Here is a 19,684-nt window from a genome sequence, read left to right as displayed (position 1 = left end):
AAAAATCCGAAGACATACGGTCCTTTAATCAAATTCTTCTTAATTGTGAGGGAAACAATGCATTTAATGTATTTTTTGATTATTCATGATTGAAATTTTCCGAAGCATTCCGGAGTTTCACGGAGTTTACCGAATATCGTCACAAAGACATTTTCCCTCCATTTCTCTCATTGTACATGATGTACCGAATGACAATAATTGACAAGTTGATGATAATTAATCATCGGTCAATTATGACAGCAACAGACAATCAACTTGTTATTAGTTACAAAAAAATACCAATGTCATGTACGCCATGGTCGTAAAAAATCACTACAATCTATAAATAGATTTTTGTTTTTTACATTTTGAATATATAAAATTTTATATCATTACCTTGAAGAAATAATATAATATTAATTATTCTACTTCGTTATTATAATGCCAAAAACGATATAAAATAAAATGAAATATAAATAAAATATTATGCACAGTTTAGAAATCCAATGAACCTTTGTGCAACAGGAGTGATTCGTTTTCCATCAAATTTAGATAGTACTAACTTTGATTTCAGTAGCCGGTAAAGTGGGAAGTTTCAATGTAGTTTTGGATTTAGATGTAGAAGTGTTTTTAATTCTTATAAAAAGACAGTCAACATAGAAAAGCACGGTACATGTACATGTAGCACTGACGAAAAAACAGAAATTTTGCTGCTGATTCCGTAACCTCGCTTCCACAACTTAAAAAGAAAAGAAAAAAAAAAAACTTTAATAGTTAATAAATACAAATTTACTTAAGTTTGATTGTGTTGGAAGCAATGAGCTTATGTATACATTCAAATCCTTTCCTAGAACCAACCAGTACGAAACAATGAGTGTAAGGTTTCTTGCTCACGAAAGAAACGGCCTAGCCTTTATTGGAATTGAACCCAGGCAGTCAGCAATCCTTACATAAATAATTCGAGGCGTCAACATTTTTCATGCTTTATAAGATACTCTAAGAAAATCGGGGTCCGATGTAATGGTGCTTTATATTTTACAAGTTCAAAAACAAGATGTCTCTCCGTGTTCGTTGTATCCTACAAAAGCAAACAACATTAAAACAGTGACATGCATTAACCACCCGGCCACGCCGCCACTCCAATACAGCCCTAACGGGGTTTGAACTCACGCAGGCGGCAATCCGGTCGGGTGTTTGAAATCATTCACACTATTGTTTATAAATTTTTTTGCACGTTATTCACGTTTTTATAAATATATATTCAAATGTGTTAATAATACATGCATTTTCTTTTACAGAGTAACATGTTGTGGAGCATTTTAGTATTCCTGCCAGTGTTTCAATGTGTTCTTTGTCACGGTAAGTACAAAACAAATAAACCATACAACGCTAAATACATACAATAATATATTACTCTGGCATCAAGGTTATAAAACTTTTTTTTCGAGTTCTGTCTCAATCTCATAACCTCGGACCCAGGGGACGAAAGTCAAGGATGATGTCCAGATTAAACGGACCCCCCCCCCCAAAAAAAAAAAAAAAAAAAAAAAAAAAAAAAAAAAAAACAAAACAAAACAAATAAGCGGATAGAAAGTGATTTCCAAATAAAATCTTCAGTATATCATTATACATTTTAGTTTAAATAATGTATCATTATTTATCAAATTAATCATGTAGGAAGCTATAAGTACAATGTATATTAAAATACTCTCATATCCGTTCCAGGAACCAACCAATAGTAAGTATTTAGTGTAAAATTGCTTGCTTGCCGAATCAATGGATTACGCCTTACGAGATTTGAACCCACGCGCCCAGCAATCCTTAGATTTCTAGTCTGACGCTTTAACCACCGGTCCGATGGATAGAAGGTTAAAATAATTTTAGGTTATAATTATATATTCATCAGGTCAAGCTAAGCACAAAGCAGTGCACGAAGTGTGTACAACAAGTGCCGACTGCCCTGCACGTGCTACATGCAAACCTACGTCATGTGACGGCTACACGTGCTTATGTGACGACGGTCACGTGGCAACACACGACAGAAAGGAATGCATCCGAGGTATAATCTTTAACTTTTTTTAATTTCTTTATCGCAATGGTATCAACTTAGTTTTGGTCAATATTTTTTTTTATAACTACCGTTTGGTCACGTGACAGTATGTGCTCCTACTTAAAAAGTAGACATCATTTGAAAAAGTCACGTGGTATAACTTCTTAATCTATCAAAACAAAAGCAAAATGACTTGTTTAATGTCAACCTGAAACAAAAGTTAAAAATTTTACAAATGCATAAAAGACAATACTAGCTATGTTCTTAAAAGTGATGATATCATTTCCGGTTTCAGCTGCTCGAATAGGTGACAAATGTGAACAAAACCAGACACGGTGTATTTCCGAGTACGCCCAGTGCGATTCCGGGGAATGTAAATGTATGAAGGGTTTCCAAGCTACAAAAGATGGCCGATGTAAACTTCCGGGTGTTAATTTCGTCGGTGAAGGATGCGGTTCGTGTGAATTTCCGGCACAGTGCGTTGATGGAGTGTGTAAATGCGCGGGAGAATTTAGGTCTTTAACAACGGAGGAATTCTGGGTGGATCCAATTAGTGTTCTACAGTGCAGACCTAAGGACTACAGCTTAGGTGAAACATTAAATACATTCTTTCTTACATTTACAAATCATAGACATTATACATTACAGTAAACATGAAATCGTTTATAGGGTAGTCCGTGGCCGGGTGGTTAAGGTCTTTATTGATTTAATTTACTTTAAATACCACTTGCCCTTTACCGATGTGGATTCTAATCTCGCCAGGGACTTTGAGTCATTTCGTCATGTTTTATAATGGTAGTTTTTATCTAAGTAATGCAAATGCCAACCACCACATTCGATATCTCCTTTCAATACGACTAATTAAAATGTTTGCAAATTTACTGCCTGGAGATTAGAATGTACAAGACGCTTGAAGAACAGTGCATAATTGCCATTCTATTATTTACGAGACACCGTTTATGTATTTTTTTCACTTTTACAGATTTTTGTAACGGGACTTCTATAGTCGTCAAGTCTGAAACAACGCAACCATCCAATACACAGACCAACAGTTTCTCCCCTACTGGCATTAATTCAAATGACTGGTCCCTGATACTGCCAGAAAAATCTATTTACGAGAGTTGTAACTCCCACTCTCAGTGTCCAGGTAAACACTCCATTGTTTTTTTATGATTTTGACCATAAAAACGCTAAATATCTTAAATGGATCTGTCCATGTTTTAATTTGGACAAAAGCAATGTGACGACTGATCTATGTGGCAGTTGCCGTCTGCAAATGGAAACGTGCAGTTCAACTTCCGTTAAAGCGACTCAACTGAGATATTTCGACATGACGGGACTGGAAATGATTTTCGAGATTATTACTCCATTCGATGTAGATCTATACCTACAACTTATGTGCAAAATTTCAGATCATTAACTCGCTCTGTTTTTTTTTCAGAATAGTTATTCTAATTGTGAATAATGACACAAAACTCACATCTGACTAAGAATAGCACAAACATACGATTTACAGTGCATTTCTGAGTATATTTGTTAGTTAAATTTTATTCATATTTCAGTTTTAAGTGCCCCAGTTGATCTATGTAAGAAATTAAAATTATATGTATTCTGTCTATAAATCTCAGCGGAGTTCCTTTAAGAAGTAAAAGTTATGCAAAGAATTGGTCTTATTATTATATGTCACGATTTAGAACTGTTTACTAATAAGTGAACAGTAAATAATACTTAAATATCCCAATATGAGATCATACGTCTACTTAAATGATTATACTGGTTAAAAACATTACTTAAATATCTATGAAATAGGCAAAGAGAAAAAAAGAATGACACTATGCAGAGGTTTAATTTATAAGATTAAAATGAAACTGTAATTATAATGACAAAATCTTAAAATAAATATATCTGGTTAAAAAATAAAGCAAAATAAAGCAGGTCTCATTTGAATTTTAATGGCAAATTATACAAATATAATTAGATAAAATTATGTAAATCCATTTTTGATGATGTTATTACATAATGTTTGAGAAATATATTTATTTTTTAATAATCATTTAACAAAACCTGGCTTTGTAATTTGAAAATTAACAAGAAAAAAGAAAATAATTTCATGAAATTCAGTTATTATGACTGATGGATTCACACCGGTAAAATATATTAAACTGCACAAATTTTACCGCATAAAATGAGTAATTTGTTATAACATTTTGTATAATTACTAAAATCTAAATAATGTAGAAGTAATATATCAAAATTGTCACACATTTTTCTCTTCTATAATTGGACGGTTCGGTTATTTAAAGTCAATAGCCAATAATATGCATGTATATTTTTTGTTATTTTAATAAACTTAAATGCGTAGATCATAGTAATCATGTCATTTAAATAATAATAATAATAATAATAATAAAGATCCTCAACCCCCTAGATATGTGAGGGGAGTGGTGGCCTAGTGGTTCAGGTGTATAAGCATCTCAACCTAGGGCTAAGACCTTATTGATTCGAGCCCTACTGGGGTCACGACCATGATTCTTCATAGGACACCAGTACTGGTTGGTTCCAGAAACGGACTCTAAAGTAATAAATATGAGTTGCAAGAACCTGTTTCGCAAACGCGCTTAAATAAATATGAACCAAACTAGACGTGACTTTAGATTGTCGTGTATTTTCCTAGAACGCGATAAGTATTTTCCACCATTTTTTTTCCCGATGATGACGTAGGAATGTCCTTCCCAAAAACATATTGATCTGCAAGTCATGCATGTCTAAATGAATCCCGCAAATGCTTTTTTTTATCATGCTTGTGGTGCAAAATAATATAATAAATGGTTTCCTATTTCTTTATCATTTGGCTTTTTAAAAGGTGAAATCCGATCACTCATCGTTATCATGCTAATGACACTATAAGTCATGTGTTATAAAAACTTGAATGATCACAACTGTTTTTCATGTTTTAAGGAGCATGAAGCTATAACTGTCGACGCATACTTTTAACAATAACACTTCTTGGTTATAACGTCAATTTTCATTGGATAAATCGTGAGGCTTATATCACCTATATGCGCGGCTGCGAAAATATTATGCCAACACGCATAGCTCAAATGGTAAGAGCGCGAGACAGGTAATCTCGACATTGTGGGTTCGATTCCCGGCACCAATTAAACTAAAATCACCAATCAGTCTTTCGGATAAGACTTTAAATTGAAGTCCAGTGTGTGAGTGCTTCAAAACGATAAAGAACCAGGAATTTGGGCATCTTTCTGTATCTGTAACTTGCACTACCCTCCAAAATCTTAAATGACTAACACTCTTCAAGATGACTCGCCCATATAGCAATATAGGTGGCGAGTAAAAATAAACTCTAAATCACATACACATTATGAATGACAGTTTTTATTCTGATTATGTCATTTTATACTGATAAGGTGTCCGTACTCTTAGTGCCTGAAAGGGCGGATGGACCCTCATTAAACATAGAATACAAATAATTCTGGAAAAAAAAATTAACAAAAACTTGTTTAATATTATAAAAGATATTGACAGGTTATATGGCCGAGTTTTTTTATATAACCAATGTCTAGCGTCTCTCGTGACACGAGCTTTACAAGCATCCCGGGACATATAAACTCTTGAAATCACTTTAAATATAATACGAATTCCAAATCCCGGAGAATTTGAGCCCTGTATGTAAACATCATTGACGGTATGCTGTACAGTACGGTGGCACAGAGGTGACATGTGGGTGTCTTTATTTATCTCGTTCCCACGAGATAATAAGTCGTTCCCACGAGATAATATCTCGTTCCCACGAGATAATTATCTCGTTCCCACGAGATAATAAGTCGTTCCCACGACATAATATCTCGTTCCCACGAGATAATTATCTCGTTCCCACGACATAATATCTCGTTCCCACGAGATAATAAGTCGTTCCCACGACATAATATCTCGTTCCCACGAGATAATATCTCGTTCCCACGAGTTAATTATCTTGTTCCCACGAGATAATATCTCGTTCCCACGAGATAATTTCAGCCAATCAAAACTCAGTATAGTGGAAAAATTAAAAGTTATTTCCCTTTTTTTAACAAATGCTAAAATGGACTTTAACAATCAGGCTAATATTAGAAACCTTATATCAAGATACTTTCATGAAAGATTGAATTACCGGCAAATAGTGACTGTGTTGCGAGAACAACATGGGATATTATTGTCAATAAGACATTTATATAGACTTTTAAGGTCTGAAGGACTTCAACGAAGGTCGTACTCTGATCCATCTTCAGTTATAGACTTCGTCCAGAATGAACTCCAACATTCAGGCCAGCAACACGGATACAGGATTATGCGTGAAAGATGTCTGGCAAATGGTTTATATGTTCGATCAGGCGACATAGCAACCATTCTCCGTATAATGGATCCCGAGGGTAAGAAAATAGCACACCCGTCTTTATAAATGTATAGCCACAAATAACAAAATGTCATGTAAAAACTTGAGACACAGACATGACAACAAACGTCATATTTATAAGACTTTCTTTTCTGTATCCATTATCATATATTCCTTTATGTTATTTGATGAACAAAAAGCCTCTTCTGTATGAACTTCATAAACGCACTACCCAATTAAAGGAGAAATCACACAGCATCCAGCAGTATCAAAGCCACATGATCCCTATGCGACCAAACATTCACTTTGTTAAATGGTAAACCCAATAGCAACGATGTTGGCCTATAAACATGAGAATACATACAAGAGAGAAATACTTTAAATGCGACGTGACGTGAGAATACAAACAAGAGAGAAATACTTTAAATGCCACGAGACGTGAGATTACATACAGGAGAGAAATTCTTTAACTGCGACGAGAAATGAGAATACATACAGGAGAGAAATACTTGAAATACGACAAGACATGAGAATACATACAGGATAGAAAATCTTTAACTGCAACGAGACATGGGAATACATACAGGAGAGAAATTCTTTAACTTCGACGAGACATTAGAATACATACAGGAGAGAAATTCTTTAACTGCGACGAGACATGAGAATACATTCAGGAGAGATATTCTTTAACTGCGACGAGACGTGAGAATACATATAGTATAATATATATAGTATACATATAATTAACAGTATTTTATTCCTGTATGACTATGTATTCTTAACAATTTCTTCGCAGTTAAAGAATTTCGCTCCTATCTGTATTCTCATGTCTCGTCGCATTTAAAGTTTTTCTCTCCTGTATGTATTCTCCACCTCTAGTCACATTTAAAGTATCTTTCTCCTGTATGTATTCTCATGTCTCGTCTCAGTTAAAGAATTTCTCTTTTGTACGTATTCTCATGTCTCGTCGCAGTTAAAGAATTTCTCTCCTGTATGTATTCTCATGTCTCGTCTCAGTTAAAGAATTTCTCTCCTATATGCATTCTCACGTCTCGCCGCATTTAAAAAAATCACTCCTGTATGTATTCTCATGTCACGTCGCAGTTAAAGAATGTCTGTCCTGTTTATATTCTTATGTTTCGTCGCAGTTAAAGATTTTCTCTCCTGTATGTATTCTCATGTCTCATCGCAGTTAAAGAATTTCTCTCCAGTATGTATTTTTCTCTCGTGTATGTATTCACATGTCTCGTCACAGTTAAAAATTTCTCTCGTGTATGTATTCTCATGTCTTGTCGGAGTTAAATAATTTCTCTCCTGTATGTATTCTCACGTCTCGTCGCATTTAAATTATTTATCTCCTGTATGTATTCTCATGTCTCTTCGCAGTTATAGTATTTCACTCCTATATGTATTCTCACGTCTCGTCGCAGTTAAAGAATATCTCTCCTGAATGTATTCTCATGTCTCGTCGCAGTTTAAGAAGTTCTCTCCTGTATGTATTCCCATGTCTCGTTGCAGTTAAAGAATATCTCTCCTGAATGTATTCTAATGTCTCGTCGAAGTTAAAGAATTTCTCTCCTGTATGTATTCCCATGTCTCGTTGCAGTTAAAGATTTTCTATCCTGTATGTATTCTCATGTCTTGTCGTATTTCAAGTATTTCTCTCCTGTATGTATTCTCATTTCTCGTCGCAGTTAAAGAATTTCACTCCTGTATGTAATGTCACGTCTCGTGGCATTTAAAGTATTTCTCTCTTGTTTGTATTCTCACGTCACGTCGCATTTAAAGTATTTCTCTCTTGTATGTATTCTCATGTTTATAGGCCAACATCGTTGCTATTGGGTTTACCATTTAACAAAGTGAATGTTTGGTCGCATAGGGATCATGTGGCTTTGATACTGCTGGATGCTGTGTGATTTCTCCTTTAATTGGGTAGTGCGTTTATGAAGTTCATACAGAAGAGGCTTTTTGTTCATCAAATAACATAAAGGAATATATGATAATGGATACAGAAAAGAAAGTCTTATAAATATGACGTTTGTTGTCATGTCTGTGTCTCAAGTTTTTACATGACATTTTGTTATTTGTGGCTATACATTTATAAAGACGGGTGTGCTATTTTCTTACCCTCGGGATCCATTATACGGAGAATGGTTGCTATGTCGCCTGATCGAACATATAAACCATTTGCCAGACATCTTTCACGCATAATCCTGTATCCGTGTTGCTGGCCTGAATGTTGGAGTTCATTCTGGACGAAGTCTATAACTGAAGATGGATCAGAGTACGACCTTCGTTGAAGTCCTTCAGACCTTAAAAGTCTATATAAATGTCTTATTGACAATAATATCCCATGTTGTTCTCGCAACACAGTCACTATTTGCCGGTAATTCAATCTTTCATGAAAGTATCTTGATATAAGGTTTCTAATATTAGCCTGATTGTTAAAGTCCATTTTAGCATTTGTTAAAAAAAGGGAAATAACTTTTAATTTTTCCACTATACTGAGTTTTGATTGGCTGAAATTATCTCGTGGGAACGAGATATTATCTCGTGGGAACAAGATAATTAACTCGTGGGAACGAGATATTATCTCGTGGGAACGAGATATTATGTCGTGGGAACGACTTATTATCTCGTGGGAACGAGATATTATGTCGTGGGAACGAGATAATTATCTCGTGGGAACGAGATATTATGTCGTGGGAACGACTTATTATCTCGAGGGAACGAGATAATTATCTCGTGGGAACGAGATATTATCTCGTGGGAACGACTTATTATCTCGTGGGAACGAGATAAATAAAGACACCCACATGTCACCTCTGTGCCACCGTAGTACAGTGGTCTTAATTAATTGCAACTTTTAATGAAAATATTAAAATGATATTTTATATATTTTTCATCTGCAGGAAACGCCAGGTGTCGCCCTAATTCCTGTGACGGTTTCGTTTGTTTGTGTGACGTCGGATTTGTACAAAGTGACGACAGACTCCAGTGCCTTCCAGGTACGTATTTTCCATTCTACGGCAATGTTTTGTTACGGTATAGAACTGTTCACTAATCGAGTAAGCTGCATAAAGGTGTTCCGAATGTACAATATAAGAGTTCCGGTCAGGTTGCACATGTTTCTGTCCTACAGTATTTGACGTACAATGTGGGGGCAATAATGGTATATATAGCTCCAAGACTTTTTCTCAAACTCTCTTTAACCGTCTTAAATTCGAAAACAAATTTCAAAAAAAGAGGGTAATATGTCACGGTAAAGAACTGTTCACTAAATAGGGGGAACCAAAAACAAGGGAGAGTACGTTGTTTAATTGTTTTCCCGAATGAAGGGCTGCTAAGTTTATACAGCAAAAGGAATTTCAGAAGATAGTAATAGTGTATAAATTTCATTTGAGCAAATATTTGTACCTTTATATGGTATTATGATATATTTTTCATTTCTTTTAAGAGTGCTTATTGATAATTATTTGTTTTAAATCACTGACGGTACAGTCTTTTTCGTTTCCGCAGCTGTGAAAGTAGGGGAGGCGTGTGACCCGAGAATGGATACATGTTTATCTCCCTTTGCCAAGTGTACAACCGGAATTTGCAAATGTGACCAATTCATATCTCCGACAATTGACGGAAGGTGCCGAGTAACAAATACCCGGTTTGTCGGAGAAAGTTGTCGAGGGACTGAAGAATGTGAATATCCGGGCGTTTGTGTGAATGGGAAATGCGCATGCGTCGAACCACAAAGGGAGCTCACTCAACAAGAATTTTGGATTGATCCTTCTTTGACTATTCAGTGTAGACCAAGAGACTATTCCACATGTAAGGAAAATAGAACATCTCAATGATGAATGAATGAATGAATGAATGAATGAATGATTGAATGAATCAATGAATGAATGAATGAATGAATGAATGAGCGCACACGATAAGCATGGTGTTATTGAATCAATGGATAAATGAACAAATGATTAAAGTATAAATAAATTAATTGACAGAGAACAAAGAAAGATATTAATAAAATTTGAAAGAAACATGCCAACATATGATTGAGCAACAAAAATAATAAAACAATTTCAAAATAGTTTTCAGCAGTTTACATCATAAGAATATAAATTTGGATGCTATGAATTACTGTTTGCTATAATTGTTTGATCTACAGATAATTCTTAAACCATACAAAGTATAAACATGTACAAGTGAAGTTGCATCTATTTATTTCAAGGGCGATGTAATGGAACAGCCATCAATATACCAAAACAGTTCCATGCAGATATTCCTATAGATATTGAAATAGAATTAACATGTGAGTACCACTATTTCATACAACACATTTTTCACATTCCATAAAATCGGCATTACGGAAAGCGCCATATTGATATTTTTTTATATTTTGACGTCACAGTGGAAAATACGTGACACGTGAAATCACGTGACACCAAGGAGCTAAATATAGATTTTGCATGGAAGCGAGAGGAATTCGGATTTATTACATTATCCGAACTTTACTCGAAATTCACCGATTAATAATAGATCAAAGTGAAGTAAGCATTAGTAAAGATTAGATTTTTTATTACAAAATACACGTTTGCAATATATACGGGAGTATAGCATATATCATGGTTCATTACGGTATAAATGAGCAAACATTAATTACAAAATGGGCATTTATTTTAATGAATTAATTTATTACATTCAATAAATTCAAGAGTTTATTGTTTTTTTCTTCTTTCATTCAATATCTTTTATAGAACGAAGTGAAGTTAGCCAGTGTCAAATATTTACAACATTGGGTTTATTCCGGTTTAAATTATGAAAAGTTAATTACCAAATGTGCCTTCATTTTATTGAACAAATTCATTTATTAACAAGTTTAATTCTTTTATTCAGTCATTTATCCTTAATCAAAATGTGTCATAAAACGTATTTTAATATGTAGACATATAGAGTTTAAATGCTTTTTTGTAGACAAGAAAGAACACAAGGGACAAGACCACGATGATCATGTTGAAGTGAATCCTACCATAGTTGTCGATGAGCCAAAAGAAGGTAAGACTTAAAATTCGCGTGCGAATATTCGTAAAACGTTATCAAAAAGTACGGTAGCTGATTTAGGTCATCTACCGGTTTTACGTACATTGTATCAGGGTGAAATGGAAATAGTATAAGGGGAAAACACGACACAGTTTTCGTACCCCTCAACACAAACAAGAACAACAACATCAGCATCAAACAAAAGCTCAAGAAGCTGTTAAACTTGAAAGCGCAAACTGCCTAGTATATTGATTATTCATTACTGTTGTCCAGATGTAACGTGTTTTGTTTGCTTTATTTGACCTTTTTTCATTTTTAGTTAACATATAGACAAATCTTAAAGCATTTTAAATTAAGGCATATATGTTTCAAATGAGTATTGTGTATAGGGCTATTAGCAAAATCTATTTATAAAGCTAATAACAGTTGATACTTAAGGTTGTCAGTGTTTTTAATATCAAATATTGTTACAACTTTGCCACTTTGAAAAGTAATGAATTTAAAAGAAATAAAGTACATATTAATTTAAAAACTGGACTAACTAGTCGACCCGCAGTAAATAATTATTCCTATTAACAGTTAACTTAAGGACTAGGTGACAAGCTCAACCGAAACTATTTATATGCAAGTTTGAACCAAAATATTAAGATGAATATTTTAAGGAAACAAAGTAACTGTTGTTTATACTATAAATCCTAAAATGATATAAATTTTAATTAGCTTGTTTTGTCTCACATAAATAAGTATTAAAGGTCCATTGAAAGTCAATCTTATTACCTATTATTATATATTTTAGGCTCAATTTATCATCATAAAATATTAAATGAAAATAAAAATGCAAAAAAATATCACAGATCTGTCATAAAAATGTTTTAATGAAGGACTGACCCACTTAGATATACATTTGTTAACAGTTTTTGACAGTTAGACCATTAGAAATTCAAATATATTTGAATTATAGAATTACAAATATAGAAATACTATAAATGTTAAAGTTTTATTACACTTTTTTCTTTTATTTTTTCAAATGTGTGAACTTTTAATGTATTCATATGTATTGTCACTATATTTTGTTACAGTATTTAAAACCATTGCTGGTATATACATTTTCAAGTATGTGGTATGTTATAGATTTTAAAGAGGTTTTACATGTCACGGTTTTCACGTGGTGTTTAATTTTTCAGATGATGATTTCTACGTGCCTTTACAGATAGCGGGAATTCTGGTAGCAGCCCTTTTCGCCCTTCTTATTGCATGTATCTTCAAGACAAAAAGAAGGAAGTATGTACTATTGTATATAATACAGTGCAGTGCAGTAAATACAATACAATACAGTTCAATACTTAGTACAATAAATACAAAAAAAATACAATAACATACAATATACAATACAATACAATGCAATGTAATACAATGCAATAGGTACAACAACAACAAAATTCGATAAAATACGATACAATTCATACAATACAAAACAATACAGTCCGATACAATACAATAAATACATAATTAAATACAATTATAAATGCAATACAATATAATATAATTTAATACAATTACAATAGATATGCAATACGATGAATATACAATAAATTAACAATACAATACAAGAAAAGAACAATTAATTAACAATACAATACAAGAAAAGAAAGTAACCAGTCAAACGTAATACATTACAATACAAATACCAAACAATGAAATACAAATACAATAGATATACAATGCGATAAATAAATGTTTATTTTTTTAATCATCAATATAAATCATTAAAACATTCTAATTTTCAGGGCAATCAAAAGAGACATTTCGTTGACAAGGACCAACATATTGGCCAATAAAACAATGGTTGAAGCCGCCGAGCAGGAGATGGTGAACAACCTACACTTGAGAATGGAGCATGCCGCACCGATGGCACAGAACAATACCCTGCCACAGACTCAAATTGGAACGATGCCACAAAACCTTAGCCCGCACAACACCATGACGATTCCCAGGCCGAACTTGGCGATTTACAATAAAAATGGTTGGCACGAGTCGTACGCTGACAAAAGTTTCTACGACAATCAGACGGATATTTACCCAGACTCGAACACGACAACCAGAAGCACTGGGCCGTTCATAGTTGACTCGCCTAAACACTCAAGAGTCCATTCAAATGGTGGGCAGTCAACAATTGGTCACAACAATCAAAATGGGGGCGTGGGTATCGTTGCGCCGTACACGGTTAACACAATGGGGAGGAGCGGTCCGTATATCGTTGACGGTCACACCAATGAGGCGTTTATTGGGCGAAGCGTTGTAGAGCAACCGGGTAGAGTGGGCGGTATTTATGCAAATGAGACGCATGAGTGGCACCCGGAATTCTTGAGTGACAACGAGCCAGATCTTGTTATGTTTTAAAAAACCTTGACAGTTTGACAATCAAAAGATGTTCAAGTGCATACATTGATTTGAATAACATGAGCGCTTTTTTCATATTTGTTGTAAATATAAACTTTTATCCACATCTCGTAAATGCACTGTATTTGGTCGCTTAAATATCTATGAGCTTAAGTTATGTGCAAATCAACAGACACATGAAATGTACAGAGACAAAATATAACGACTGTTGGGTATGAAAATCTAATTTGTAATGATTAAGGATCAATAGTGTTGTAAGTTTATCTGAAGATGAAAATATGTCCTTATTAGATCATAACCTATTTTAGCCAATGAAATCGCTTGACGGTATTTCAAAATTTAAATAATTCTTATCTTATCCAATTTTCGCGATCTTTAAGCTCCGCCTACAACCATAACCTTATTATTTGCATGTTTTGTACAGATTTCACATTTTTTAAATAAAATGTGATACAGAATCATTATTTTCACAGTGATATATTTTCTTGTATATGTAATAGAATGATACCTATTCGCAACTAGATTGCTTAAAACGGAGTATAAAGTTGGCAGGAACCAACAAAGAAATGTAATGTGACAGCCAAACGGAAATAAATTTAATACTAGCAACAAGTCCTTGAAGAAAAGCATTTCACATTGCTACGTGATATGTTTGATATCGTGTAGCCTCCATTTTCAAGTCACTTGCCGTTTTCTATGATCACGTGTCGGCAGTGATTTGAGTGTAGCCAATCAAATTAACTGTAAGGAGTTGGCTGGTCAAAATTGTAGGATCTGTTCACTGATGAAAATGTTCGATCGCTCGTCCTCCTGCACAAGTAAAATATTATTTCTGTTTAATTGTATTTAATATGTTTTATTTTTATGTTATAGTATTGATTGATTGAGTAAATATGTTTCTTATTATGATGTAATGAATTTGTGTAACAATTAAAACACTTTGTATTATTTATGTAGCTAGTTTTTCTTAATGTTTTAATATGTTTAATAGTTACGTCAGAATACGAGGAATGATTTAAAATGAACCGGACTTTGTAGATGATTCTTTACCTGTTAAAAGCATAAACATAAGTAAGTGATGCCGGACGGGTTCCATTACTCATTGGCGGAGCAATTGTACTATGCCCCCCGTCATCCGCCTCCCCAACCCCATAAAAATGCATTTTAGGATTGTTACCATGATGCCTTACATGTTCTTCAGTGCCTAATTAATTTTGTTTATAATTCTAGTTTAAGTTTTGAACTTATTTAATGAGGTTTAGTAGTTGTCACGTATGCGTCATTTAATTGTTGCTCATTAACATATCATATAATAATGCGCTATTTGTATGAACGCTTGCTTACCATTTTCAAATCATGACTTAAAGGCAGGGCGCTTTTATTTTATGGAAGATGCCTGAACGGACGACACTTTTGCAATTTGAGGATCGTCTGTTTAACCATCTCAATCCTGTCGTCTGCCTAACTGTCGCAAAGTTATCTTAATTGAATATTTGGCAATTTTTATGAAATCGATAAATATGATAGAATAAATAAATAAATAAATGAATGAATGAATGAATGAATGAATGAACGAACGAACGAACGAACGAACGAACGAACGAACGAACGAACGAACGAACGAACGAACGAACGAACGAACGAACGAATGAAATAATGAATCAATCAATCAATCAATCAATCAATCAATCAATCAATCAATCAATCAATCAATCAAATGAAATGAATGAATGAATGAATGAATGAATGAATGAATGAATAAATAAATAAATAAATAAATGAATGAATAAACAAATAAATAAATAAATAGTCAAAGGTTGATAGTCATTCAAAATGCTTAGTGCCAAACAAGACAGAGGTACTGGTTAAGACAATTTTGACCTCTCTCAACATGCTGACAAATGCATTGTTGATATTTACACTTACTAGATAGAAATTGCTTTCAATCCTGAACTTCGGGATAATGATGGATAGGTGCGGGTCAAATCTTAGTTTTTAGAGAAAATAAAGTATTAATCTTTTAAAGGAATAATTTTTTAACTTGCAAATGAATGTTATAATTAACACTCTTATTTAAATGAAAAAAGTCCCGGCATGGTTCATGTGGAGAAAAATATCATACAGGGTAAATGTGGGTCTTTAAACATTTTATAACGTTATGAATAGACGCAAATAGGCGTTCTATAGTCATTTATTCAAAATGGCTGTTGACCCCCTTCCCCCTTGAAATCTTTATTCGATTAACTAATAAATAAAAGCTGAAGGCAATTAGATTTTACCTTTTACTGTAAAACTGAGTGGTGATTGTGATTGTTTGACATTCATATAAAAATGTTGATCATCGTTTGTAAGGTATTATAAAATATTACCATGTATTGCACTGGGATTATATAACCGAGAGTTTCATAAAGGCGATATCGTGTTTTATTTGATTGAAAAATGATGTTGAAGTCAAACGTTTGCGTAATGGTTTCCGCTCGTTATGAATTCATTTATATTTAATTAGTTTTGTACATAAGTGAAGCATTAGCCTATAAAAATCGAATTTCTTATACTTAAAATATTAACTATCTTGTGCTATTAGAAGAAGTTTAAGACTTATGTTGTTAATTCCTGAAAGACAATTCGCCTTTCTTACGTTATTCATATTATTGAGGTTGTATGGGGAAATATTAATTTGAGCCGCGTCACGACAAAACCAACATAGTGCGTTTGCGACCAGCATGAATCCTGATCAGACTGCGCGGATTCGCTGTCAGTTTCTCCACTTGTAATAGAGTTGGTAAGCGAACAGCATGGATCCTGATCAGACTGCGCGGATTCGCTGTCAGTTTCTCCACTTGTTATAGAGTTGGTAAGCGAACAGCATGGATCCTGATCAGACTGCGCGGATTCGCTGTCAGTTTCTCCACTTGTTATAGAGTTGGTAAGCGAACAGCATGGATCCTGATCAGACTGTGCGGTAGTCTGGAGTTCCTTCCCCTTATACTACGTTATACTTTCCGTAGTAAATGTAGGCAGGGAACCAGACTAACTGTGCGGATGCGCAGGCTGGTCTGGATCCATGCTGGTCGCAAACCAACTATGTTGATTTTGTCAGGACACGGCACATTTATTGATAAAATACCTGCATGACGTCATCCTAAGTTTATTAAATGACGTCTCTGGTGGTGCTATATTTACTAACAGGCTTCAGATATACAATGAACTATTCTGATGTGTTTGGCCTACTTTTTCAACTGATGAGGATACCTTAAAGGTTTGTTTGTTTGTATCATTTTACGCCTTTTCCCGACAGTATTTCAGTCATATAGGCGGGTAGTTTCCTTACCATCCTTCCAGGAGAGTTACACCAGTACTAGACTACCATCCTCCGCGCTTAACTACCAAAGCATTTTCCGGGGATCGAACCCACGCCAGAGAGGTAACTGGATTAGAAGTCATCAGACTCTAACCTCTCGACCACGGAGGCGGTAGGACACTCAGGCAAATTAATGACACAAATATTAAAATTTAGGACACTCAGGCAAATTAATGACACAAATATTAAAATTATCTTATGGACTCAAATCACGCTAAAATGTCAACATAAATTTCTGTATAAATTCTATACTAAGTATATGATGGGTTTGAAACGTAAATATATCTATATATATGTTGAACGAAATTAAGACGCCGACAGAATCACAAGTCATGTGACTTGGACAAACCCTGAAAGTTACAATAACATGTATTGTGGATATTATATGATTAAAACAAGTCTAAGTAAATCATTTAACGTTTTCAGATTCCCTGTGACAACTTTTGTGAACTCTTGACGTTAGGAAACCACCATTTAGTTCTTTATAAGGAGAACAGTTTTGTTCCTGCGACTGCCTAGTGTATTAATTTTGAGGACATTTACGGAATAATGAATGAAAAAATGAAAATTTTGCCTGTGTCTCCCTTTAATTTAAAATTCTGCCAGTCCTTAAATTACCTTTCCTTCCCTTGAGCAATATAATTTTATATTTACAATTTATTTATACGTCATGCCAATCTAAATGAACGCCATGCCTGCCTACGAAAACAAGCTAAAAGATTTAAAGGCTCATAATGCCCTAGAAAAACATTTATTTCATTTGCAATAACTTATACTTTCTACTTTTGGTGAACTTTTGTAGTTCAATGGACAATAAAACAATAACCAAAATAAATAAATTTATCGTCTGTTACTTTGCTAAACAATTGTCCGTTTCTGAGGTTTTATGTGCCTTTTATGCCTTTTATGTACGATAAAATCGTCGTCTTAGTGCAGTAACGGGTTCCAATTAAATTCAATGGGAGCCTTAATTCACTAACGTAACTAAATCTGTTTTGCAAACAACCGTTGAATACTTTTTTAATAAGGAAATGATTTCCGCATCAGAATGTTTTTATATGCAACTGAACTTCACAAAGAGTCTTTCATGTAAAAAAGCGACACTGTTCATTGCACTATAAAGACAGTAGGTGAAATATAATTAAATAAATTAACATACTAAAACGCTTATTATAAAATTCATTATAAATGCATTACCTCTTTAGTGAAAAAAAATTATGTAAACGCCTATTTCAGGAATGAAAAGCCGACTCGATAAAGTTTAACAAGCTGAATAAAACATAGAAACAATAAAAGAAATGTATGGAATGTATTCCCATGTCATAATCAAGAAGCCTAAAAGCAATTTCCTCGCTAAAGCAAGGTTATATCTCGTCCTATTCCGGTCACTGTTTTATTTACGGTACACTTGGCAATTAAAATACATAATTAGTTTAATTACATAATATTTAATCAAACTGTATAGAAAGAAATTATAAATACAAAAAACTCGTGCACGCTGATTGTGGATAAAAAAGTGCAATAAATGTGTCCGAGGTATTCCAATTAAAGTATCAATAAATGACAAAAGTCCGTCAACGACAGTGTTAAATTATTTACAATACAAACTCATGTTCCGCTTTACATAAAAGAGAGCACAACGACACGAATACATCACTTTCTTGTCTATAAAGATTCATGTTTTATTCATGATAACAATCAACACATACGCCGATTGTGTCAGACGTGGTGTAGTATTTGAATGCATCTATATGCTAATTATTTGAACTTTTCGTGGCGTGGACGAAATAAAATTTGTCGTTAAAGCAATCTGTTTATAAATCAAGGTGACAAAAAAAAAATAGAACATCTTTCAATCACACCTTATCTTTGTAACTTTTAGAAGGACTGAAAAATTGGGACTTGAACACAAGAAAGTTTAACCAGGCAACCTTACGTCCTATATAATGTCATTTAACGAATCATACGAGGCGTTTGTAAGTAATTACATCTCACTTTTTCACGTTATGTCGTTCTTCAAAATTGTTATCAAAAGACTCGTACTGGCTAGTCAGAATACGTGTGACCAAAGGCTTTATGTGTATTTATCAGCGACAGGACTGCTCCTCAAAAGAAACAACATATTACGTCAAGGTAAACTTGGCATGTGACTTATAACACTTTTTTGTGTGATGCACTTCTACCGTACTTATTTACTTATTTTTAGAATCATGATGAAATTAATCTAAACACGCTATTCCGGACTATATTTAACCCTCCCCACCGTGCGACACATGACTCTACCATCCTGCTCCGAAAAGAGACACATGGCTTCAAATTATTATTGACACGTGACTTCAACACTTTTTTGTGTGATGCACTTCTAACGTACTTATTTATTCATCTATTTTTAGCATCATCACCAAATTAATCTAAACACGCTCTTCCGGACTACATTTTGGCGCAATGATATGAACGCCGCTTTAACAAG

At 33.9% G+C, this 19,684-nt stretch overlaps 1 protein-coding gene across 1 annotated transcript; it reads left to right on the top strand.

Moving 5' to 3' along the window:
• Window positions 1-1,671: 1,671 nt before the first annotated feature.
• Window positions 1,672-14,660, top strand: LOC132739826 (uncharacterized). The gene is made up of 10 exons (XM_060727636.1): window positions 1,672-1,717; window positions 1,886-2,038; window positions 2,325-2,618; window positions 3,012-3,176; window positions 9,332-9,427; window positions 9,939-10,241; window positions 10,645-10,725; window positions 11,388-11,468; window positions 12,638-12,734; window positions 13,241-14,660. The coding sequence occupies exons 1-10, from the start codon at window positions 1,672-1,674 to the stop codon at window positions 13,851-13,853; spliced, it is 1,929 nt and encodes a 642-aa protein (XP_060583619.1). The 3' UTR covers window positions 13,854-14,660.
• The last annotated feature ends 5,024 nt before the right edge of the window (window positions 14,661-19,684 follow it).

The sequence above is a fragment of the Ruditapes philippinarum genome, unplaced genomic scaffold, assembly GCF_026571515.1.
Source record: "Ruditapes philippinarum isolate M1 unplaced genomic scaffold, ASM2657151v2 ctg2033_1_1_1_1, whole genome shotgun sequence".
Taxonomy (NCBI): domain Eukaryota; kingdom Metazoa; phylum Mollusca; class Bivalvia; order Venerida; family Veneridae; genus Ruditapes; species Ruditapes philippinarum.
Note: the sequence above shows the minus strand (reverse complement) of the source record. Positions and strands in the feature narration are given on the sequence as shown.